The sequence below is a fragment of the Silene latifolia genome, unplaced genomic scaffold (genome assembly GCF_048544455.1).
Source record: "Silene latifolia isolate original U9 population unplaced genomic scaffold, ASM4854445v1 scaffold_167, whole genome shotgun sequence".
In the NCBI taxonomy this organism is placed as follows: domain Eukaryota; kingdom Viridiplantae; phylum Streptophyta; class Magnoliopsida; order Caryophyllales; family Caryophyllaceae; genus Silene; species Silene latifolia.
Genome location: NW_027413146.1, coordinates 68,602 through 94,439, shown reverse-complemented (window position 1 = coordinate 94,439; position 25,838 = coordinate 68,602). Strand labels below are relative to the sequence as shown.

General features: G+C 36.9%; 3 protein-coding genes across 3 annotated transcripts; 1 reads left to right on the top strand and 2 right to left on the bottom strand.

The window, feature by feature from the left end:
- Window positions 1-18: 18 nt before the first annotated feature.
- Window positions 19-9,589, bottom strand: LOC141638035 (uncharacterized). Its single transcript, XM_074447485.1, has 3 exons — window positions 9,315-9,589; window positions 8,825-9,209; window positions 19-1,398 (listed from the first exon to the last, which is right to left on the bottom strand). The coding sequence occupies exons 1-3, from the start codon at window positions 9,587-9,589 to the stop codon at window positions 19-21; spliced, it is 2,040 nt and encodes a 679-aa protein (XP_074303586.1).
- Window positions 9,590-11,066: 1,477 nt separating this feature from the next.
- LOC141638042 (15-cis-phytoene desaturase, chloroplastic/chromoplastic) lies at window positions 11,067-18,291 on the top strand. Its single transcript, XM_074447491.1, has 14 exons — window positions 11,067-11,462; window positions 11,589-11,721; window positions 12,819-12,907; window positions 13,595-13,652; window positions 13,941-14,096; window positions 14,826-14,974; window positions 15,147-15,266; window positions 15,656-15,869; window positions 16,227-16,329; window positions 17,059-17,106; window positions 17,240-17,285; window positions 17,379-17,566; window positions 17,761-17,923; window positions 18,062-18,291. The coding sequence occupies exons 1-14, from the start codon at window positions 11,274-11,276 to the stop codon at window positions 18,119-18,121; spliced, it is 1,716 nt and encodes a 571-aa protein (XP_074303592.1). The 5' UTR covers window positions 11,067-11,273; the 3' UTR covers window positions 18,122-18,291.
- A 4,324-nt stretch (window positions 18,292-22,615) lies between these two features.
- On the bottom strand, window positions 22,616-25,299 carry LOC141638050 (xyloglucan O-acetyltransferase 3-like). The gene is made up of 3 exons (XM_074447500.1): window positions 24,500-25,299; window positions 23,364-24,000; window positions 22,616-23,220 (listed from the first exon to the last, which is right to left on the bottom strand). The coding sequence occupies exons 1-3, from the start codon at window positions 24,654-24,656 to the stop codon at window positions 22,800-22,802; spliced, it is 1,215 nt and encodes a 404-aa protein (XP_074303601.1). The 5' UTR covers window positions 24,657-25,299; the 3' UTR covers window positions 22,616-22,799.
- Between the last annotated feature and the right edge of the window lie 539 nt (window positions 25,300-25,838).

Below are 25,838 nucleotides of genomic sequence, written 5' to 3'. Positions count from 1 at the left end.
AATAGCATCACAGGTTTGTTATACAAACTCTGTGCCATGGTCAGATCTTAAGACCTCAACTTTTGTCCCAAATTGAGTCTCAACCATTTTCAGGAACCCTTTGACTACACCAGGAACCATTTCCTTATTGTTTAACAAATAAGTCCAAGTACTTCTAGAGCAATCATCAACTATTGTTAAAAAATAACTAGCACCATTAACACTCTTCACTTTGTAAGGACCCCATAAGTTCATGTGTATAAGATCAAAACAATGTAAAGCATGGGAAGTACTTCCGGGAAAGGGTAAATTATGATGCTTAGCTAATATGCAAGTTTCCCAAAAAAAATCTTTCATTCCATGAAAAGACTCAGGTACATGTCTTAACTTCTCAACAGAAGAATGTCCTATCCTAGCATGAAACAATTTCAGATTGCTAGTATGAACAACATCTTTAGCAACAGACACATTACAACTTTTATTAGCATTTAAGGGAAAAGTGACTGAAGCAGACTCAGATAGCAGCCTGAACAGTCCTCCAATCTTTTTAGCAGAGGCACAAGTAACCTTACTTGAAAGGTCCTGGAATATACACAAATTCTCTGTGAATATAGCATGTAAAGGCAATTGTTCTGACAATCTGCCAACAGATAACAAGTTTTGTTTGAAATCTGGCACAATGAAAACATTGTGTAAAGTGATATGAGAATTAATTCTCATTTTACCTGCTTTATGCATAGTTTTCATAGTACCATCAGGTAAGGCAATTAGGATAGGATACTTTAAACTATACACATCATGTAATAAATGTGCATGTGGTGTCATGTGGTCAGATGCACCAGTATCTACTATCCAGTTATGAAATGACAACAATGAAGAAGCAGAATTAGCATAGGAAAAGGGGACCATACCTGCAAAGTTGACAGAAGCAGGGGTGTTATTATTATCTGAGAAAGTCTTCATGACTTGTTGATAGATTGATTGAGCCATGGAATTCAGGATGTTAGGATCCAGAAATGGAGCAGCATTACATTGTGAACCAGAAGTCCCAGCAACAGTCATCCCAGGAATGGATGAACTAGGATTATCAGTGAAATCCAAAGGTGAATCAGCTTCACACACATCTACATTGTCCACATTATGAGCAGCCCTTTTGTAAACATTACTCCCTGGTCTGAGATAAGTAGTTGCAGGTTTAGTCTTGTAAGGTCCTTTACCTTTATACTTATTCTTGTTCCTTGTCAAATCAAAGCAAAAATCTATAATATGACCCTTCTTGCCCCAATGCTCACAAGTCATCAGCTTGTGACATTCAGTGACATCATGCCCTCTGAAATTGCAATTAGAACAGATCTTAACTGGCTGCTCATCACTACCATCAGTCCTGGCTTTCTTCCAATCACCTTGCCTAGGATCTGACTGTCTAGATGTAACACCCCCATACTCCAAGTGCCTTACCAGGACCACTCAGGTATAAGGATACTACCATCTTGGTTACCTGAGGCATGATAATCATAAGACGATGAAGAAACATACTTTATTGAATAAGTTTAAGTGATTACATAATAAAACCAACTGTAAGCAAAATACAACTGTTCTCAAACTATAAACCAACTGAAAGGAACTGTCCTAACAAACACAGCGGAAGACTAAAGACTCTAATATGTGATGACTCCATCCCCAGCTAGATCCCACGCGTATCCAAGATATACCGCTTAAGCAACCGCTCACCACCCCCGAATGGATCACCACAGTTTTAAAACATTTAAACGGGTCGATACTAATCACACAATTAATATACATGTCACAATAAGATAAACAGATAGCTTAACAGTCACACATACACAACCCACCAACTCCAATCATCTCAATCACCGATCGTCCACCGGACCCCCGCCCGTGGGGGACCGCAGCCGTACCCACCAAATCCCCGCTCCACATAGTGAGCGATAACCCTGTCCATTAATGTGCACATCCCCTTCCGTGGCGGGTTCCACGAAGGGCAAAACTAGGGCGTGAAGCCACTCCCGCAAGTGACTCCACTCAGCCGAGAACGCATCTCGAGAACCATAGGCAACCAATCACAATCACAATATCAACAACCGTCTGAATTTATCAACGTTGTACAATCACAATCACAGTCACAAATACAATTACTATATCAAACAATCAATCTCAACACATCAACAATCATCCCATTATGGGACTAAAACTGAGTAGGAAATCCTACCTGGAATGCAACACAAACATCAGACGATCTAGCAGCTGTCTCAAAACCTTTCCTCTACGAACCCTTCTCCTATACACATAATCACATAATCACTACCAACACAACAAATCATAAAAACCCCCAATCCCAAAATTAGGGTTTAAACAAAGTCAACCAAACGCTATAAAATTGGTATGTAGGACTTACCCTTGACGCAAGGAACACTATGATGGAAAGAACAATGAAATCCGACACCTCTAGCCCCGGGATTTGCTAACGATGCGATGACAGACAAACTACGTAACTCCTTTTCTCCTCACTTAGGTTTTAGAACATATAAAAGAAACTAAGAAAAGTGACGGACAACCTTTTATACTTATCTCGCATCATTTAACAAAACCCGACAAAACATCCCAGTAAACCTAGCTACTCGATCGAGTACCCAAGGTACTCGATCGAGTACTCGATCGAGTACCCCACTACTCGATCGAGTACCCAACAGGTCAGAAACTGTTTTAAAACGCAACTCACCCTTACTCGACAGAGTAAGGCCTACTCGATAGAGTACCTAAAGACTTATAAATACGGAGTATTACAGTCTTCCCTCCTTAAAAAGAACTTCGTCCCCGAAGTTGAACCCATACATAAAAACAACCATACTAACTCGACCAAGACACAACAACATAACTAAGAACTCAAGAACTCGACCAAACATAAAACATGAACTTTTAACACCCACTCCACCAACTATGTTTACTTCCCTAACATGACTCACGATATCGTATCCACCACATATATATCTCTCACGACACCAACTCCATACATAACCAACTACCATCCTCTAACGCTGCTAGCTCCATAATATCATCCACTATCAAATCCAAAATCAAGACACTCATAGACATCAAACGGAATGTTACATTCTACCACCCTTAAAAAGGAACTTCGTCCTCGAAGTTTACTCACACTCATAATCTCATCATCCAACTGTCAACACTATCGAAGTATTCTCGCATTCCTAACATCAAACTACTACAAGCACGTCCGTGACCTTTTAACACTATCAACCACAACATATACAAATCCATATCTTATGCTACACCAACACTCTACTTCCAAATATACTACCATATGAACAACCATCAAAATCTCTTTTATCACATCCTATCCTCTTAAGATAAATGTTACGTCCTCGTAACCTACTAATACTATATCCTTAGTTATATCTTCTCATTATTCTCATCATCATCACATGTCATAGACAACCACCTATACTCTAAACACTCGCCATGCATGTATCCAAGGCTCTCTTACTTAAACAATTCTCATACTTCAATTCACTCGTCAAACCACCTAATCTATACCTCAAAATCTTTATCTTAACCCAAAACTTCAACTTTTCCACATTACCGCAACATGACATACCTCTCTATATAAACTATATGAAACTCCCATCATCAAAAGCATAACTCACGATCCACACTTGTTACGTGCACTCATTCCAGATCCTCAAGTTCTTTCCTTCATTACCGCAAAACTCATACATAACTTAATATGACACTAATTCCCCCAACACCCTACACTCACTGTCCCAACAAAAGATTATGAACTACCTGCCGCTTTCAGATCATTACAACACATGTTCCACGAATCATTTTCCATTACCATGTCTACTAAAGCCTTATCTAGAACAAGATCAAAATTACTGTAACAACCTCTCACAACCGTGTCCCATCAACAGAACATCACTATACCATGACAACAACGAAAACATATTCAACTCTATTTCATATCATACTCTACCTCATTCTTAACTTAACCTGGTAAAGAAAACATCAATAAGGAAGGCAACTGTCTACATGTTCAACCAAAACTCACAAAGAACAACAGCAAACAAAACAACAATCTATGTATAACTGGTATGCACTTTCGAAAACTCGTATCATAATCATCCCGCCTTCTCCACCACAACCGGTGACGGCATCACAACACCGCCACCAACAGCCACACCGTAGTGCGAAAATACCCGCATCACAACACTAAATATCGTGCCCGGATCACCACCCGAGGCATCACAACCACATCGATAGACATCACAACTACATACAATTCCATAAATACTGACTCGGAAATAACCTTTCGGACAAGAAAACTTACTCAAATCCACTTTACTCAATCACAACGCAACATATTATATGAATAAACAGATAAGCATCTCATGAACATCATCTCTACCATTTCACGGAATACACATGTGTTATTAATACACATAAAATTATAAATAACCATGTCAAATTAATCAAATTATTACCTTTTGGATATCATTCAATTAAATTACCGTGTCCAACATATATATTACAGAACATTCATAAAACAACTTTATAATTATCACACCATACCACTTCTTGTGAGGTCAGAACCTCACACAAACATTTACACATATCAAAGACCCGTAATCACAACCAACTAGTCAATCCTGACCACATAAGTTACCACTCGATAAAGGTTACCTGTCGCCCGAGCTTAACTCGTATACACCTCATAATATATTCTCCCTTTCGCATATCCATCACCCTCTGCCAAATGTAGCCACACCATTAATACTCAACTACTAACAACCGCCTCATATAACCACTTCTTATACTCTTTCATAACTGTACTTATCAATCTGGTCTCTGCAAAATCAACCTCTTTAGAATTGTTACCTTTCTAATATACCATTACCCTTAACCACTAGTCACAAACCATAACACTATCGCTGTCCGGGCATCAAACCTCTTACACTCATCTCTAAACATCACGATTCGTTTCCTATCTTTGGTTAACATCCCAAATAACGAATATCCAATCCATTAACAAAATTACCTCAACATTCTTCCCAATACTATCCTTAATTGTATCATCATCTAACTCTCCACCAAAAATCTCGTATCGTGCAAATACTCCACCAACTTCATACTCCCTTAATTCCTCGAAACTCATGATTAATCATGTTGTCCTTAAACTTCTGTATAACTATTAACTTACTTATCCTTGATAGTATCATACATCTCGACGATTCCTTACTTTATGTCACATAACTCCGGTGAACTTTTTCTCAACTTACTTTTATTCTTCTTTTCTCGTTATACTCAAAAATACCATTAATAGCTCAACTCCTTATTACTTTTATCTAACTCTTTAGTGCTCCGATTATCTTTTCATTGCTCCAAAACTCAAATCCCATTATTTCATATCGATATCATCTCACTCTTTCTTACCATAAATATTCTCTTCTTATGCCTTTAATCACCCTTGCCTCTAGTTTATCCATAAAATCAACGTTCACTGTTCAAACAATTGTATGTCCTTTGTACATCTCTAGAAATCAAAATTCATTTAATACCGTTAATTACCCAAGGAAATCACACAGTAGTTTCGTCTCTCGATAACACAAATGTCCAAACTCAGTCACTACCTGCAAATCCATGTCGCGACATGTCCCATTAAGTTCGCTATATACCACTATTTCCAAACGACCTTTCATTACATATGTTCTTACTCAACACTATTTCTAGCCATCTCCCTCCATAATTTATTATACATCTCAGGTTGCTACTATCCACATCCTTTCTTTCAATCTTTTCATTCTCACGTTCCTTAAACTTACATCATGCCTTGCCCACATTCACTTACATTTTCATTACTCAACATACAATCATGTCACTCATATCGTCTCACACAACATGCTCTATGCCTCAATTAAGTCTTACCAATCCCAACACATATAAATCACGTCCTCCCCACCGAACTCATACTCATCATAGGTGCCACTCTTTACACCACAAAATTGGGTAACTTACGCGTCAAGACCAACATACATGTAAAACAATGCATAAAGAAGCAAAATAACGACTTTGAATTAAACAGAATATGCAACGAATTCAAAAGACAAGCATATGACCCAAAATAGGGGCCACTAGATCGAGTACAGGCTACTCGATCGAGTAAGTGACTTACTCGATCGAGTAGGTGAAGATCAGAAGCACGTAAAACAAATTACCAGGGCCACTCGATCTAGTAACTAACGTACTCGATCGAGTACCCCCCTACTCGATCGAGTACCAAGGCTACTCGATCGAGTACCTACGCATTTCTCAAAGACTCCGGTTTTCGTAAAACAGCCATAACTCACTCATTTCTTGGTCGCTTTGGGCGTGTGACCTATCGTTAGAATCGTAAAAGAACAAGCTATCACCTCCAATTAGAATCACATTAAAATCATTTACGCATCTCAAGTTATAACAGTTTAAAGATAACTTTGCTGTAATCAGACGACATAATTATTTGATTTTTACTTCCAAACAACTTAAACAACAACCAAGTTAAACGAAAACAACCCAATACTCATGAAACCAAAAGAGCCCCAATCACATATTATTATTTTCGAAAACAAAGCAACAACATTCATCATGCACTACCCACATGCTTTTATTCTATAGCCTTTCGTAAGACAAATCATACTCATACATTACAAATCCTATTCCATGTTACTAACATAACAACACTATAAAATAACTTCCATTATATAACATGCTTAATCCGGAACCATGTTATCATACCACGATGATTCATCTTTTTCCACTAATTCATCCATCATACCACATATTTACCCACCATATTCGTTCAACATATTCACCCAGCACATGTTCAATTCACACTCCCAACCTTTTGTACTTTTACTCAACACGACAACAACAACAACATGTATACTTACACATCGCTTTATATATATATATATATATATATATATATATATATATATATATATATATATATATATATATATATATATATATATATATATATATATAGACAAAACACTTTTCCTTACATAAGACGATCAACCAACATACAATTCACGTCATCATCATCATCAATTCATGCAAAATTACATGTATCAATCATTATACTTTCATGCTTTACAATCAACCAACATACAATTCACGTCATCATCATCAATTCATGCAACATACTACTACATAGATACACACAGCACACAATATGCACATAACGATCCCGACACATATCCCATGGTGACCGGTTCAAAATTGTAGGGCGAGTTCGCGACTTTAGGATGTCTCCCAAGTCTTTGCATTAGCCCCTACAACCTTTACCCCGGGTTCATTTTAATTGACTCCCTATATTCATTGGATTTATTGGTTACAGGTTTCAGGATCGTCGCTCTGATACCATTTGTAACACCCCCATACTCCAAGTGCCTTACCAGGACCACTCAGGTATAAGGATACTACCATCTCGGTTACCCGAGGCATGATAATCATAAGACGATGAAGAAACATACTTTATTGAATAAGTTTAAGTGATTACATAATAAAACCAACTGTAAGCAAAATACAACTGTTCTCAAACTATAAACCAACTGAAAGGAACTGTCCTAACAAACACAGCGGAAGACTAAAGACTCTAATATGTGATGACTCCATCCCCAGCTAGATCCCACGCGTATCCAAGATATACCTGCCAAGCAACTGCTCACCACCCCCGAATGGATCACCACAGTTTTTAAAACATTTAAACGGGGTCAGTACTAATCACACAATTAATATACATGTCACAATAAGATAAACAGACAGCTTAACTGTCACACATACACAACCCACCAACTCCAATCATCTCAATCACCGACCGTCCACCGGACCCGACCCCGCGATGGGGGACCGCACCGTACCCACCAAATCCCCGCTCCACATAGTGAGCGATAACCCTGTCCATTAATGTGCACATCCCCTTCCGTGGCGGGTTCCACGAAGGGCGAAACTAGGGCGTGAAGCCACTCCCGCAAGTGACTCCACTCAGCCGAGAACGCATCTCGAGAACCATAGGCAACCAATCACAATCACAATATCAACAACCGTCCAATTTATCAACAATTAGTGTACAATCACAATCACACAGTAGTCACAATACAATTACTATATCAAACAATCAATCTCAACACATCAACAATCATCCCATTATGGGACTAATACTTTTGAGTAGGAAGTCCTACCCGAATGCAACACAAACATCGACGATCTAGCAAAATTTGTCTCAAAACCTTTCCTCTACGAACCCTTCTCCTATACACATAATCACATAATCACTACCAACACAACAAATCATAAAAACCCCCAATCCCAAAATTAGGGTTTAAACAAAGTCAACCAAACGCTATAAAATTGGTATGTAGGACTTACCCTTGACGCAAGGAACACTATGATGCAAAGAACAATGAAATCCGACACCTCTAGCTCCGGGATTTGCTAACGATGCGATGACAGACAAACTACGTAACTCCTTTTCTCCTCACTTAGGTTTTAGAACATATTAAAGAAACTAAGAAAAGTGACGGACAACCTTTTATACTTATCTCGCATCATTTAACAAAACCCGACAAAACATCCCCGTAAACCGGCTACTCGAGCGAGTACCCAAGGTACTCGATCGAGTACCCCCCTACTCGATCGAGTACCCCAGCTACTCGATCGAGTACCCAACAGGTCAGAAACTGTTTTAAAACGCAACTCACCCTTACTCGACAGAGTAAGGCCTACTCGATAGAGTACCTAAAGACTTATAAATACGGAGTATTACACTAGAGGCAGCATAAGCAGTGGCCTCAGCCAAGACATCAACAGTGGTTGCTATTTGTTTATGTCTCTCAACTTTCTGTAAAAGTGAGTAAGCTTTGTGCAGAGGAGGTAAAGGCTCCATATTCAACACATTGGTCTTAGTAGCCTCAAAGCTAGAGTTTAGCCCCATGAGAAATTGTATTAACTTGGTATTAGACTCCCTATCTAACATTCTCTTAAGAAGTTGGCAAGTACAAGCATCAATAGCACCACAATTGCAAAGAGGAACAGGATCTAAGGCATCAAGTGTTTCCCAAGTCCTTTTAAGCTTGTTGTAGTACTCAACCAAGGGAGTGTTAGCTTGAGATGTCTCAACAAGTTCCTTCCTCAACTGATAAACCTCCAAACTGTCAGTCTAACCAAATCTCTCAATGAGTTCAGTCCATAACTCTTTAGAACTGCGAGAATACTCTACAGTCTCCTTAATTATGGTAATCAAAGAATTGGCCAACCATTTCATGACCAAAAGATCACAACGAATCCACTGATGATAAGAATCATGAGTGCTAGGAGGTCGCCTAAAAGTTCCATCGATAAAACCCTCCTTATTCTTAGAAATCAATGCTAAATAAGCCTCACGTTTCCAAGACAGAAAATCGGAGCCATCAAACTCAGCAGAAGTCAATTTTAATGACGGTTGATCAGATTGTGACAAGTAAAGAGGATCATTGAAGCATGCGTAAGATTTAACAGCAGACGAACTAATAGTAGAAGAATCGTCAGGCATTTTTGATGAATTGAGTCAAAGAAAAGCAGAATTGAAACAATTAACAGCTGGAAATCAGTGCAGAGAATCAACGTTGCACGAAAGAAGCAAGAAACAAAGCGATTTGATGATCAACTTATGCGGAAGCGGAAAAACTAATTATCGTAGAAAACCTAATTTTGAAGAATTAGGGAAAATGATTATACCAGAATCGAAAGCAAGAAATAGTGCGATCAAGATTGAAAAGAAGACGATAGATCGAATACTTAGTCTCCTGATACCATATGAAACCTTCTGAACTCCATGAATGAAGCTTGATTGATGTCTTCTTCAATGGAGGAAAAGAGTTTAAAGAGATAAATCAGAAGGTAAATAAAAGAGGAATTTTATTATGATTAACTTAATGTGAGTCAAGGATCTGTTACATATATATACAACATTATGAGTCACAATTAACTCATAACAAACTAGTCAATGCTAAAGTCGACTCTAGTCTATACTCTATATTAGTCAATAATAGTTAATGAAATAAATAGATAATCGGCAGAAGTAAAAGAAATTGCATATAAACGGAATGAATTACAAATCGGAATAAATGAAAGTAATTACATATAATCGGACTGAATTACGTAGTTACTAATAAAATTACATAATTACATGAATAAATTACATTTACTTACGGGATTGAATAATAAATAATGTGAATATTTTACAGAAATTAATGAAATAATTCGTCTTTGCCTTTATGCTTGACGAATATAGGTGTTCATACCTCCAAGAAACTTGGTGATTACGGAAAATACGCAGCAATCAATGTCAAATCCCCGAGAACCACTATCATGAAAATTTTCAATTTTTAGAATAAATTGCCTATGTTAAAGTTGATTATTAAATTATATTTCTTTTTTCGGGATGTAAAGTTTTTTATGTATGCAAAATTTATTTACAATAGTATATTACGTTATTTCCTCTTAAACCATTACATGTGAACACGTATTTGAAACAAGTGTAAACATTAATTATGTAGATCGCTGATTTAGACCAACTAGATAATTACAATAGAAATGCACAAAAAAAAAAAAAAAAATACAACATTAATACCGGCCCAAATACATACCCCTGCAATTTTACACGGATTTAAAACATTAATACCGACCCAAATACATACTCCATTAATATACCTTCTTCTAACCACCACACAAAGTCTTTTTCATATGATTTATATTATTAATAATATAAAACCGTTTTATGTTAGGCTTTTCGAAACAAGAAAGAGGATCTCATCCCTAAAAGAACACAAATTCTCATTATAGACGGACACTATCCGTCTATACGTATAGACGGATACCATTTTCCCTCATAAAATACCCATTTGTCATAAAGTGGGAAGCACATGGGGGTATCCACCTTGTCCCCCATACCCATTTTAGTGTTCGCCCCACCCGTCTGTTCGACCTATTGCTAAAAGAAATAAAAAAAGAGGGTGACGAGTAAATTTAACTACCACAAAGGCGGTAATTGCAGCATTTCTAAACTAGACTCTCCACACAAACGCACTCACATCATCTTACCGAATTTCCTCCCATTCTTTTGGTTATAATTCACAAAAAACACATCAATTTCAACACCCTTTAAACTCTTTCTCATACTCAGCTCCAAATTATTTGCAAAGTTATGAACTTTTGATTCTTTAACTGCTTAAAAAATGAGTAATTTTGGTTATACTTGTGCTATACAATCCACTTCAAGATATGTTCATTTGGGTACTTCAAATTACCCCAATTCATCTTCAATTAAGGCTAGTAAAAGTGAATTAATGGGTAATTTTGTAAGAAATGTTAGTAATAGTAAGGGTTTTGGTAAAAACAAAAGAATTGGGCATTACCCATTAAAGGTTTGTGCTTAATTTGAGTTTTTTTGTCTTTTTGATGCTTAATTTTGTGTTTATGTTGGAAAAATTTTCTTTTGTTTAAATTGGAATTGATTTGATTGTGTTGTTTACTTGTTTGTGTTGGTGAAGGTTGTTTGTGTAGATTATCCAAGGCCTGAACTTGATAACACTGTGAATTTTTTGGAAGCTGGTTTATTGTCTTCAAGTTTTCGGAATTCGCCTCGGCCTGAGAAGCCATTAGAAGTTGTGATTGCTGGTGCTGGTATGATATTTTTGTGGTTTTAGTGCTTGCTTTTCTTTCACTTGTTTGATGGAAGTTAGAATTTGTTTTTTTGTAAGGTAGTATGTGGGTTGCTGTATATGAAGGAAAACTAGTTTACGATGATAAGATCAACTTATCTCATCCTTTTGGAGACGTCCGGAGGTTCTGGTATGGAAGTCTAAGTTGGTCGTAAAGTGGGGGAACTTTATTGCCATGCCTTTGAATGACTGATGTCTAGCTTCAAATTGTTACTGATACTAGATTTTTTTTTTTGAGGAATTCGCAAAATGTTATAAAGTATGATGATAGTACATGTCGCCTGTAATGATTAGTTTTGCAATTCCCAATGATTTAGCTGCTAAAATATTTTCCTTTAACGTGAGGGCGTGGTAGTATGTTGAATTGGAGTGTAAAATAGAAGTCGTTAATGTCATGTGGCTAATAATTGGTGGGACTTCTTATGGTAAGACAGAAATGGTGTATAATTTCTGGCCTTTGTGGATTTAGAGTGAGGAATTTGATGATTGGTTGAATCTCATATTCTCTTGTATTGCATGTACGAACACTATGTTGTAAAGAGTTATGAGTGTAACATCAGGTCGATGGTTGATAGGGACGTCTTTGGTTGAGATTCGGGAAATGTTCTACTGTTATTTATCTTGGTGATTTTGGGGGTGAAGAACTTCTGTTACGACCATGAATTTTGTTTCTAATGTGGGTTGTTTGGGACTATAGTAGGTAAAAACTATGCTGAATGGACATAGCTAATTTTTTTTTTTTTTTGAAATTAGGATAGAGGTTTGTAATTCAAGGTTTTTGTGGAGTTGAAGGGCTGCGGAAGCTGGTATTGATTATTTGTATCGCATCCCTTTCTTTTGGAATAATCGTGATTGATACAAAGGAAAAAAAACAGGATAAGGCCGGTTTAGTCAGTATTTGAGAAGATATTCAACTATTTTATAAGTTGTTATGGCTTTTTGGTGTTGAGTAGCTTAGTAAATAAGTCTGTTATGGTTGATGAGGCACCTTCTTGGTTAAGGTTTTTGTCGTGAAAATTTCAACATGCATGTCAAACACCTATTCTATATGTGTTGCAGGTTTGGCAGGTTTATCCACTGCAAAGTATATAGCTGATGCAGGTCACAAGCCCATATTGCTTGAAGGGAGAGATGTTTTGGGAGGGAAGGTATGTCCTACTCCTTACGTATATTTTTAAACTTTTGAAACATAATTGATGCTTGCGCTACTCTTTTTAAAATCATATTACTCAAAAGTACACCCTATCATAATTCGGAACCTTATCTGTTTAGCATATCATATACGGAGTACTACAAATATGAAATATCAATGTAGTAACTTTTTGATATGTGTGTACAGTTTTCTTTTTAGATTTGTATTATTGCGTAAATAGGTTGTTTCACTGTTCGCGGTGACAGTTCCATCCGATGCTTCATGTTAGGCAAACCCTAACATTTTGAGAGTAAGGCTTAGTAGTAACTCCCTCAAGTTCACTGGAATTGCAACATTTCTTGAATATATGTGAGTAGTATTTTAATGAAATGTTGCAATTCAAGAGAACTGAAGGGACAAGTCCGGACAACTACTTACTAGATTATGTGGATTCATAAATCCCATGTTTTGAAAATTTTGATTTCTCTATTTTAGGGACTTCTCTTTTGGGGGTTTTAGAAGGAGTTGAGGAGCATGGATTTTTACTTCGTGTTTTTTTTTGTGCGGAAGATGATGGACAGTGTTACTATATGTTAACGGGGATATGATCAACTGCATATATTTCAGTTGCGCTGCTAGTATGTGAGGTTTTAAATCTTTTGGTTCTTGTATTTATTATTTATGGTTATTTACTTCATGACAGATAGCTGCATGGAAAGATGAGGATGGGGACTGGTATGAGACGGGGCTACATATATTCTGTGAGTGTGCGAGGAAATCTCTTTAGCTTTATAATTTTCACTCCTTATTTTACCCTTCTAGTGCTGCTTTGGACGGCCTATCTATTGTTTTTACTTTTTACATACTGGTATATAAGAGATTTTAGAGTCTAGGTCCTTCCTGATTTATATATGTACGCCCTTGTCCTTCTTGACGTCTTTCTCAAAACTTTAGATAAGTTCACAATATTAATACTGTTTCTCTTGCCCAGGCGTACGTCTACTAGCAGCTATCAATATTAGTTACTGAACTTTTGTGTATCCTTGAAGTTGGGGCTTACCCAAATGTACAGAATTTATTTGGAGAGCTTGGTATAAATGACCGGTTGCAGTGGAAGGAGCACTCCATGATTTTTGCCATGCCTAACAAACCTGGTGAATTTAGCCGCTTTGACTTTCCTGATGTTCTGCCTGCACCATTGAATGGTAAGTATGTCCATCATAACTCTGGAACCATAAAACCAACCTTCAATTATAGTAGTTAATAATCTACTTAAAACTGAACGTTCAACCACGAAATTATTAACCTTTTGAACTGATGATACCTTATCTGTTGGGTGTTAGATTGAAAGATTGTCTATTGAGTATTGACCTAGTGACCTACCATGACCATTGTATTATAATGCTCCTGCTACAATACTAAACGGAATACCGGGCCGCTGTTATGTTATTTCCTGTTATATTACATCCAAGGGATAAACACTGATATTTTGGCTTCATCAACCGATATTTCAGATTATCGCCATTATTCAACTAATATTACTGAGAAATATAGATCTTTATGCCGAGATTGCATCCACAACCTCCGCAGTACCACATTTTTATGCCATAGCTACAACACAACAATAGAGGATGGGGATATACTTGCTAAATCATATAGGTGTAACATTATTATGGCTATCATGCTAGTTTGGTTAGAGTATGAAACATTTTTAGGCTATATCTGTGTGGAAAAAGTATATGGATTGAGTGGTTACTTTACATGAGAATGCAGGAATTAGCTAAAGTACTTTGCTTTACATTCTCAATTGCCTATATGTTAGTTGTAACATTGTCTTCTAACCACAGGATTTTGTTCTCTGCTTGCAGCTTGTGAACTGTCCGAACTAGCAAATAACTTTTCTCTTAATTTTCTTATTAAAATTTAAATTTCAGGTATATGGGCTATCTTAAGGAACAATGAGATGCTGACTTGGCCAGAGAAAGTTAAATTTGCCATAGGCTTGCTGCCTGCAATGCTGGGTGGGCAGCCGTATGTTGAGGCACAAGATGGATTGAGTGTCGAAGAATGGATGAAACAGCAAGTATGACTAAACAATTATTTCAACGGTGTCATTTAATTACTGTCTCGTGAACCTTCCAAGCAACAGAGTCATTTAATTACGTCTCCTGAATATTCCTAGTGCTGTATGCCTATCTTTCTATTTGCCTCTGCAGGAATCGGGAGAGTTGATAATCGTTTTGTGAATTTTGTAGGGCATTCCTGAGCGTGTAACTGACGAAGTGTTCATTGCCATGTCAAAGGCACTAAACTTTATTAATCCAGATGAACTTTCAATGCAGTGCATCTTGATTGCGCTGAACCGTTTTTTGCAGGTATGTTGTTGCATGTCATTGGCTACTTCATCCTTTGATTTTTTTGAGGGCTGGCAAGTGGCAAGTAAAATACGAAGTATACTATGCCATCCCCTTTATATTGGCCCCATTTAACTTTGGTGGTTAATTGATGTCAACTTTAGCGATTAATTTCTTCAGTATATCTAAAGCTAAGTTTGAGTTATTAAAAAGCCTTCTTTCATATTATCACTTTGAAAAAGACATAGCTAGTATATTTCCTGAAAAAAAATTGGACAAAACTGGTACGTGTTGACTGTTGACCACTAAAGTTATATAAGCACATTATAAAATGGATGAAGGAAGTATGATGATTTAGGAGGACCATAGAATATCGAAAAACTGTTAATGATAGTTATGTAGCGTTGCAGGAGAAGCATGGTTCCAAGATGGCTTTCCTAGATGGTAATCCTCCGGAGAGGCTGTGCATGCCCATTGTTAAACATATTGAGTCACTTGGTGGTGAAGTGAAGCTTAACTCTCGTTTGAAAAAGATAGAGTTGAACGAGGATGGAAGTGTGAAGAGTTTTCTTCTAACTAATGGAAAAGAGATAAGAGGAGATGCTTATGTGTGTGCTACACCAGGTTCACATCTTTTCCTTGATAGAAATGTGAATTGTCAATCAAGATTTAAATAATCATCAAAAGACTGAAATCAGTAACTATACTCTATTTAATACATGGGAGTGGGACTAGCAAAATGGATCACCGAAGCTTCTTATATTGTGAAGTAGCACTCGGACAATGCAAATTTCGTTGTAAATCATCTGCAAATTTCGTTGTAATACAAGGCAAGGTTGTTTAGCCATCGATGCATTGTGGTAATGTCATAGGGAAATATCAAACAGGCTAGTGTTTTTTTTTGTTGGGTCGTTTTATACTTTTTTAAAAACTTGCTTTGAATTCGAAAATTGACATGCCTTTTGAATTTTTCCGTGTCAGTTGACATCTTTAAGTTGCTTCTACCCGAGGAATGGAAAGAGATCCCAACCTTCAAGAAGTTGGATAAATTAGTAGGGGTTCCAGTCATTAATGTTCACATATGGTAAGTTCACCCTTCTACTGCAGTCCTTTAATGCAGTTCTCAATGCAATTTTATCTTGGGTCATTCAGAAACAACCTTTTTCTGTTGCCAACACAGGGGTAAGGCTACGTACATCCAACTCCCCCTTACCCCGCAGATTTTGGGACACATTCAGGCACTGGAGTAATGTTGTTATAGTTGTAAGATGATTCCTTTATATTTCTTAGTTGACTACACTTCCTTAAAACAACCTACTAAGAAAAATAATATAAAACATGAGTGCTACACAATGGGAAAGACAGACTACAGACCCTTGCAAATCTAAGGCAATACATTATTGGTCAAATGAGAGAAATGTTGCTGATTTTCAGGGCAACTATGGTGGTAGTTGACATTTATCGGTAATCCGCCACTAGTGCCACACCCTTCAACTTTCATGCAACTACTGGTAACATAGAAAGGAATCTCTGTGTTTATCTTGCTGTGAGTTGTAATTTAGCTTTTATATTTAGCTCAATTCATATGAGACGGTCTATATGTGGGTAATATGTCTTGATTTCAATGTATTGTGGGTTTAATGGTTATATGGGCGAGGATTTTAGCTGAATTGGGCCGATGTCTCATTAATCTAATTTGACAGTCTCACACGAAACTAATTGGTCGAGTAATGCTTTTTTCCCATAAGCAATGAACCTAAAGGATTCCCCATTTGAGCGGGGAGTAAACTAACTTTGATTATGATGCTTGCAGGTTTGACAGGAAGTTAAAGAATACATACGACCATCTACTTTTCAGCAGGTCCTCAAACTTAATCTCAAGTCTCACCTCTTTTTCAATGGTCTCGTGATTTACTCGTAAGCCATGTGGCGAGTACTAAGAAAAAACTTATGTGGAGGATTTTTCATTCGGTTTACTTTGTCTGTGTTTGCAGGAGTCCTCTTTTGAGTGTCTACGCTGATATGTCATTGACATGCAAGGTAAACATTTGTATCGTCAATTCGCATAAGTGTGTGAAGCCCTGTCATACTGTAATGAGAAATAAATAATGCAAGAGAAAATGGGGGTTGCAGGAATACTACGATCCAAACAAATCTATGCTGGAATTGGTGTTTGCACCAGCTGAAGAATGGATTTCTCGGAGTGATACTGATATTATAGAGGCTACGATGAAGGAACTTGCTAATCTTTTCCCTGATGAAATCGCAGCCGATGGAAGCAAGGCTAAGGTCCTCAAGTATCACGTAGTTAAAACTCCAAGGTTAGAGAGTAGCCAACTCATAATTTAGTCTTTCTTGATTTATCGTAGTCTGAGTCTCTGTGATTCGTGTACATTATTCTATTAAAATCAAACTGCATTGTATTGTGATTTGTGAAAGCCTCCTTAATGTCGTCGATTTCATTAGAAAATGTTTATCTACAAGTCACTGCTGAGTACTGATTGTGTTGTTGCAGATCTGTTTACAAAACCGTCCCAAACTGTGAACCGTGTCGACCACTGCAAAGATCACCAGTAGAGGGTTTCTATCTAGCTGGTGATTACACCAAACAGAAGTATCTGGCATCTATGGAAGGCGCCGTTTTATCTGGGAAGCTTTGTGCTCAGGCTATTGTCCAGGTATTAATTTACACCAGGACTGAATATTTAGCTATTGCAACCAATTTCGTTGGCAGTATTATTATCTCATTTCTCCAAGTTATCAATGAGTCAACTTCCGTGATTATCATTAAGCCGTCCCATCTTAAAAATGTGCAGGACTACGAGTTGCTTGCTGGTCGAAGAAAACCAGAACTGGCTGGCGCAACCAATGCCTGACTCCAAAACGCTTTCTTTACCAGCTAAAAGTGGATCAACACCGTATATTCTTTCTAAAATTGTAAGTATCGACTAAAAATATTAACATCTTTAAATATGATTTTGATCTCGGTATTCTACTATACAGATACGGAGTATATCTTTAACATCAGTTTGGCCCGACCCGTGCAACAAATATTGTGCATACATTGCACAAAGACCATACATTTTTCTAGGATAACACCAAAATCTTTCTACCGAAAGTTAACAAGGATCCACCTTGCTTTCCAAAGCTTGCTTGTTTAACAAGATCTATTATCAATCTCAATTCAAGATAGAGATCAGTATAAGATAGTGCATCATGGAGTAAACTTCGAAAATAGATTACTTTCGAAAATAGGTTTAGGGCGGCGAAGATATATTATTCATGTTGATAGGGTTATAATATTAGTATTACGGCATTGTTGAATCCCATTTATGACGCATTACAAATTTGTGACGTCCTATAACCCGTTTTAAATAGAATAAAAGGGAAAGGTGGTTAAGATGGTTGTGATGTGAGATGCCTTTTCGTCACAAGGTAGAATAACCGTAAAATAAAATATGATGAGATAATTGAAGAACAAGTACTTGTATATGGTGAGTTGTTGACTAATTGACTTGATTTAAAGTGGGGATTACAAGATGATTGAAGTGCACCCATATGAGTCGACACTCCGACCAACAGATCAGAAAATGTTTAAAGCCATAATATCTTATTATCACTTGATGCATCGTCTTATGTATGTAAGTAGCTGAATCAAATCCTCTTGGTTATTTTAATGGTTAAAGTTATCAAATTATTATTAAGACTGATCAAGCAACCATATATCCAAATCAATATTGATATGAGCTTTGCGTCAGCATTGTACCATTTTCGAGATTTATATTAAAAGTGAACCCACCAATAAAGATAATCCCACATCGGAAAAAAAAAATGATAATACGATTAATATTCCAAGTGTTACTTAGCTAGTTAGGCCATGTTTTTTCTGGCTTAATTTCAATTCAGTTTAGCTCAGCTCAGCTCCGTTTAGTCAGCTCGGTTCCATTCAAATTAACTCTTACTTTAGCTCAATTTAGTTCAGCTCAGCTTCGTTTAGTTTAGTCAACTTTCCCATTATTTAACATTTTATTGGTCAAATAGTTTGTGATGGAGCAAATTAAAAACAGCCAAGGTATACCAACTAAAAAAAATACCAAACCCATATATGTATTTGCTTGACAAACCATCAACAATTAATTAATGTTATCAAGAAGTTAAATGCTAGTTCAATGATTCTTTGTACTTATACTAATCCTATGATTAGCAAATCAAGCAGCAAATCTGTATTGCTTTAGTGTTATGGTTGTAAGTTGTTCCCATGTGATTGATTATGCACGTAATTAAAACACTACGACTACTTCAAAGGCCAAGAGCTTGGCTTGTTGAAAATCGTAGAATTAACAAAGCGATTAAAAAGATTAGCATCGTATCGGTAAATCTTCAATTCACATGCCAAAGATCTTCAGTAAAACGTGAAAGATAATGATATCATCACCCTTTTGATCTTTGTTCGGATTCTAATCGCAGTAGGAAGATGAAGGGGAATGGTTTCTAGGATCGTCCGTTTACATTTTTCAAAATATGCAATATGTAATATAAACTAGGGGTGGTCAACAGTGCGGGTCGGCCAGGTCCGGGCCGGGTCGGGGACGGGTCGGGTCAGGTTTTGGGAGACTCGGGACCGGCCCGGGTAAGGGGGCGGGACGGGCCGGGTTGAGGCGGGTTGGGACGGGCCGGGTCAGAAGTGACCCATGGCGGGTCAAGGGCGGGTCCGGGTTTGGGCGGGCCGGGTTTGACATTTGGGGACCCATAACCGGCCCGGATATAGTGCGGGTCGGGCCGGGCCCGGTCAGGCGGACCAGGTTCATCAGCGGGCCGGGTTAGCAAAGCCGACCCACACTGTTGACCACCCCTATAAACACATTAAAACAAAGGAATTATGATTATATGCATCAAATAATAATTCGGAGTATTTATTATTAAAACTTTCCCAACTAACTCACTCTCGTGTTTGTGTCCTTACAAGGCTAGACAAAAGTTCAAGCCTCCAACAACCAAACCTACTATGTATGGTTGATGGTAGTACTACTTCCGTGTTACTTGACGATTTAGTTAATCAAAGTTTTCGAGTTTAAGACCCCCTAAATACAAAAATATACTTTAAACAATAGTAAAATGTTAATCCTAAGGATTTATAACCAGATCAAATTCGAACTAAAAAAGTCGTAGATCACACTAACAATCAATATCGTGTAAGAAGGTTGCATGCTTTCAACCGAACCCTGAAGAAATAAAATAAGATTAACAACTAACATCGAAAGACTTAATTATATACATGCGAAAGATCTTATACACAAAAACTCAAAAGAGACCGTATTGTATTCATACAACAAACTAACTAAGTCATATGGAGTATAATAAGTTTCTATAAATAAATATACCAAGTTATAGTACTTGGCCAGGTCAAACGGGCCGGGCTTGGCTTGGGGACTGAAGCGACCCAAGATATAGGGCACAGGTCGGGCCGAGTTTAATATTCTGCACCCGAAACCGACCCTGGATAGAGGGCATTGGGGGCAGGGGTTGCATGCATGCAGGCAGGCAGGCAGGTCGGGCTAGGTTACTCAGGAGCGGGTTGGCTCTTATGTAATTTGACCAATCCTAAGTTATTCATGTATAACCGTCTCACGCAAGACTAAGTGCGTGTCCTGAACAATTTTTTTTTACAAATAACAATGCATGGAATTTGCTGTAAACAGTAGTGTAACAAATGTATGCGTGTGTTGGAAATGACTAATGAGTAATGAGAGTTACATAGTAATTAGTGCATGTGATGCTAAAAATCTAACAAACAACCCCTCATAACACGAAACTACACCTCAATTACCGGACTTTTGTTCCCTTATTTCTCTTATTTCAAGCATTCTCTCATTTTCTTATGCTCACTTTGCTCACTTTATAATCTTCCTACTCCCAATTACCATACAACCGTCCATATAATAATCCTTACTCAATTCCTTCACTTGTAACTAAATAAAAAAAGTTAATGACCATGTTCACCCCCTTCTCCTCGAAATCGTAATTCTTCTCGTATTTCCAAATCCCTCTGTTCCCGAGATTGTACGTGTTCATCTCTTTTTACAGTTCATCAACTTGTAACCCTGTCTTTTTAATAAGGGGAAGGGGTTTTGGACCAGAGTTTAATATATCTAGTCAACACCTAACATTTACACATATATAAAGGCACATACTTACACTTACATTTCCATCACATTCATTCATTCGTTCATTCATACATTCTCCTCTCTCAAACACACTTAGTTTTTTTTTTCTTTATTTTCCGTAAGTTAAATTATAATCAATTTAGAAATGGCTCAAGTTCAACAACACAAGAACATTTCATATGTCCCTTCTAAGAGAAAGGGAAATGGGTTCACAAGGAAGTGTGCTTCTTTGGTTAAAGAGCAACGTGCTCGGGTTTACATTCTTCGTCGATGTGCCACCATGCTTCTTTGTTGGTACATTCAAGGCGATGAATAAGTATATCCTACTCTTAACTGGTTACACACGGGTTTAAGGCTAGTTATACAGTGAATAAGCTTCGCGTAAGCTTTTTTTCTTCACAATACAACCTAAAGTCAAATAAGGCTTATTCACTAAGATGCACGAACTATATAACTATACTTTTTCCTAGGGTACCTTCCCTATATTCGGAGCCTTATTTCTCCGATTACACGTGGAAAGTCGCGGTTGGATTACACACAAGCAATGATGTAGCTTCTTTTTGGTGCCTTAACCTTATGCCATCCAAAAATTTTTTTTACCCAATTGGCAAAGTACATTGGGTTTATTTTTGGCATAAGGGAGGTTCATGGTTGCATAAATTGTTGCATTTTGGCAAACTAGCATTGCGTTCTGAATGCGGTTGCTAGTTTGCTACTCACCAATCTCGACCGTCCTCGGATAATTGGATCGACGACCGGATATGGGGAACATCATATTTGCAAATTATTTTGCTTATATGAATTGTATCCGAAGGAATTACTACGTACGAGTATTATATATGCATGTAATTTTACTATGGATCTTGTTATCATGTAATTCTCTGTTTTGATCCCTCTCTTACTTTAAGAACGGCTCCCTTCGTCCAAATCATTTGTTTACCTTTGTTTAAAATACTCTAACAAAAAGGTAACCAACTGATCGGGACGGAGGGAGTATAAGAGGTTAAATTGAGGGATCATGTAATAATTGTCATCAATAAAATTGAATTAATACAAAAAATCATATTTCTACTATTACATCTTGATTTTTTTTTTTTTTTTGTGACTTTAGATGGATTTATTGTACCTAGGATTTACGGTCATTCTCCGCTTTTAAGTAGTCGTCCGACTGCTCAATGACAATGTAAAAGACAGGGAGGTCGATTTTAACTTCGACATCCAGCACCATTCAGGACCATGTCACATTTCATTGCAGCTGATCGATCTCTAATTACACGAGAACGATTTAAGTATCTTTCCCGTGTCAAAATTTTCATCACATATTCGGAAGAAACAATAAATCGGATGGAGCATATGTATACATTATCTAGTCTAAATCGGAATTGTTTCTCTACAATGTGATTCTACTTAATAGAGCTAACATAAGATCATTCCATACATCAATCGGTCCAGGCATACACCAATGTACGCAGTCATTAAACCCTTTCTTCTTTTTGTCGCGCCAATGTGAACCAGGGTGCCCATCAGGCCTCGTCACCATAACTTTAGTAATGTCCATGACTCGAAAATTATCTCTACTTGTCGCTGCGTCTTTCCTCACTCTCTCGACTTCTTCCAATTGAACGTTCCTCACTTCCCACTCGACTTTATTTTTGCCTTCCGTCAACAAATCCCCTACGTCTTTGGTGTTGTACAGTTTTGTTCGTTCACAATTGCCTCCGGTTTTCCATGTTCCGTTCTCAAAATGAGACGGAGATATCGTCCTCACTATGGTCACCATGTCCTTGCAATTTTCGCAATCATTTATGTATCTGTAGTACTCGAAAAAAAAATCAAATTAGTGAATTCGTCTAAATGTAGATATATTGCATATACCATATTCCCTCTGTCACAAATAATATAAAAAGTAAACAAATGATTGGGACAGAAGGAGTAATTTAATTTGTAACGATACCTGAGTGTCGTTTGGAAGGCTTTGCCAATCGTGAAACCCACATCAAACTCATTCACATCGGTTTCATTGCAATCGAGACTACCAATCAACTTCCCATTTTCATACAAATAATTCTTCTTAAAGAACCATTGCGAATCCGATACAATGGCAAAATCCACAACCCCATGACTCACATTTTGAGCCCAATTTTCGTCGACTTGATCAAGGTGCAAATCAAACACACCGCCTTCTCTCTCAACACCCTTGATCAAAAACCGAGTCCATAACACCATAAGGGTGAAATTACTCCTAGGAAAGAACCATGTTCGAGACCGATCTTTAGCATCCTTGAACACATCTATTGGAGTCTCCTCTTGAGATAGAAGACATAAAAGTGACTCCATTTGGTTTCTAGCAACCGAGTCTCCTATAAACGCGAGCCTTTTGTCGCGAACTATGTCAAGAAAGGTTGTGGGTTCGAATCTTGTCAGTTCACATCCGTATGGCTTCCATCTCCAATATAAGAATTCTGTGTCATTCCTTCCATGCAAGAAACAATTCTTTGATGATGGGATTGTTGAACAACTTGTATTTTTGTATAGTGGGCCCTTTGGGTCTTGAACCCATTGCCCATCAAACAAATCACATCTCGAAATATCTGAAAATATTACAGAAAAGGTCTTAGTCTAGTGATTAAGACAGAAGTATGGTAACAATAATAGGTCACAGCCTCACAGATTCCCTTCCTCGATATATTGTACTGGTCTAGACTCTAGAGGGAGCCACAAGGGCGAATTTGTTGCTGATGGGATTTGAACCAGGTATGACGGAATTTGCAGAACATACAATAACGAACATCTATTGTTAAAAATAAAATACTTATACAAGCCATTTGTCATACTCGTATTATAATATCTTATCGTAATACTTCGTATTTCATAATTTTATCATGATAAAATATGATATGACAAATGATATAAGATTTCGCTTCTAAACAATCATCAAACACTTCTATAATTATATCGATAAGACAACATTACGTCTAATAATTTCATCCAAACGATTCTACCCATAATTCATTGTTTCGTATTTTGAAATATGGGTAGAATCGTTTGGACGTGACGAATTATAAATAACGGGTGTAACATGTAACGTACCGTGATCGGTAAGGTTAATCGGAAGTCGTTTCCCAGGAATGAGGAAGGAGAAAGGGGAGTAAAGGGCTAAAATGCTTAAAATTGTTGTGAAAACAATTAGGTATACGATTAATGAAGCAAGGCCGTTAGTTTTTGTATTCTCTATGAATTCTCTCATTTTTATTTTATTCTGCAACAAACTAAAATATTTATCCGATTTCTTAGAGATTATTGTGATGAGTGTATATTAACTAATTCTAAAATAATGAGTAATAATATCGTAAATTAGTCTCTTGTAAGACCGTTTACAAACCAAAAACCCATATTCATATCAGTTTATATGAAAATCAAAAACTGAAAAAAGATTTGCAAAAAAACCCGTTTTAGACAAACTCTTGTAAAACGAATATAAACATAACCCTATTAGTGGTAAACCGTAAAAATAGTTATTAAAAGATTCTGTTTAACGATAAATTTGTGTAAAACAGCTTATATACAAGTATTTGTGTAGAGAAATAAGGGAAAAATACTGAAAAAAATAATCATGAAAGTTAAGAGAATTGTTGTTGGGAGGAATTGCTAAATAAGTAAAATGAAGATTATTAATTGGTTGGTTTAAAACAATTGCATGCAAGATAAAGAAGCTAAGGTGGCCTCACATGATGAATACATTTTGGCCAATGCCTGTACTTTTTAGCGACACTTGCTTCACGAGATGGTTTTTCTAGGTTCAAACAAACAACCCGTCGGAGTCAATAAAAAAAAACAAAAAGTTGGACGTAACATTTTTTTGGATAAGGTGGTTTTACAAGAAACTTCGTAAAATAAATTATTAAACTGGGTTAAATAGATATAGAGTAATTGTATTAACTGGTTATCTTACCCAAAAACGCGAAGAAAGTAGAAGTTAGTAATTGATTAGCTTGAAACATTTGCATGCAAGATAAAGAAGCTAAGTTAACCAATTTTTATTAATGTATTTACTAATTATTTTTATGGTTAAACCTCTTAGTTTAACTTTTTAAAAAGAATGAATACAAAAAAAAAATAGAATACAAAACAAGTAAAGAAATTATCCAACAAACGCTGAAATACCGTGTAAGCTAATTTAACTGTTTAAACTATGAGAGATAAGAAGAATACTCATCCGAGTTTAAATTCTATTATGGTAAAGAGAAATTGCATTCCGACTCCTTTTAGCTAAAAATAAAGAAAAAAAAACACACCAAATATGAACCCCATTATCACAAATTCTTACTTGCAACCATCACAAGCTACAACTCACACCCGATTTAAATAATGTTTAAAAAAAAAAGTTGTGAGACATAACAAGCAGAAAAAAGGATTATAAATCTGATGT

What these genes read in the sequence shown, in the direction of transcription:
- LOC141638035 (XM_074447485.1), bottom strand. Translation starts at nt 9,589, where the DNA reads ATGCCTGACGATTCTTCTACTATTAGTTCGTCTGCTGTTAAATCTTAC. An exon ending in GATCTTTTGGTCATGAAATG is followed by an intron (nt 9,210 to 9,314) that starts GTTGGCCAATTC and finishes TTAGACTGACAG; the next exon opens with TTTGGAGGTTTATCAGTTGA. An exon ending in CTGCTTATGCTGCCTCTAGT is followed by an intron (nt 1,399 to 8,824) that starts GTAATACTCCGT and finishes ACATCTAGACAG; the next exon opens with TCAGATCCTAGGCAAGGTGA.
- LOC141638042 (XM_074447491.1), top strand. Translation starts at nt 11,274, where the DNA reads ATGAGTAATTTTGGTTATACTTGTGCTATACAATCCACTTCAAGATAT. An exon ending in TCTGCCTGCACCATTGAATG is followed by an intron (nt 14,097 to 14,825) that starts GTAAGTATGTCC and finishes TTTAAATTTCAG; the next exon opens with GTATATGGGCTATCTTAAGG. An exon ending in CACGTAGTTAAAACTCCAAG is followed by an intron (nt 17,567 to 17,760) that starts GTTAGAGAGTAG and finishes GTGTTGTTGCAG; the next exon opens with ATCTGTTTACAAAACCGTCC.
- LOC141638050 (XM_074447500.1), bottom strand. Translation starts at nt 24,656, where the DNA reads ATGAGAGAATTCATAGAGAATACAAAAACTAACGGCCTTGCTTCATTA. An exon ending in GATTAACCTTACCGATCACG is followed by an intron (nt 24,001 to 24,499) that starts GTACGTTACATG and finishes TAATATTTTCAG; the next exon opens with ATATTTCGAGATGTGATTTG. An exon ending in GCCTTCCAAACGACACTCAG is followed by an intron (nt 23,221 to 23,363) that starts GTATCGTTACAA and finishes CGAGTACTACAG; the next exon opens with ATACATAAATGATTGCGAAA.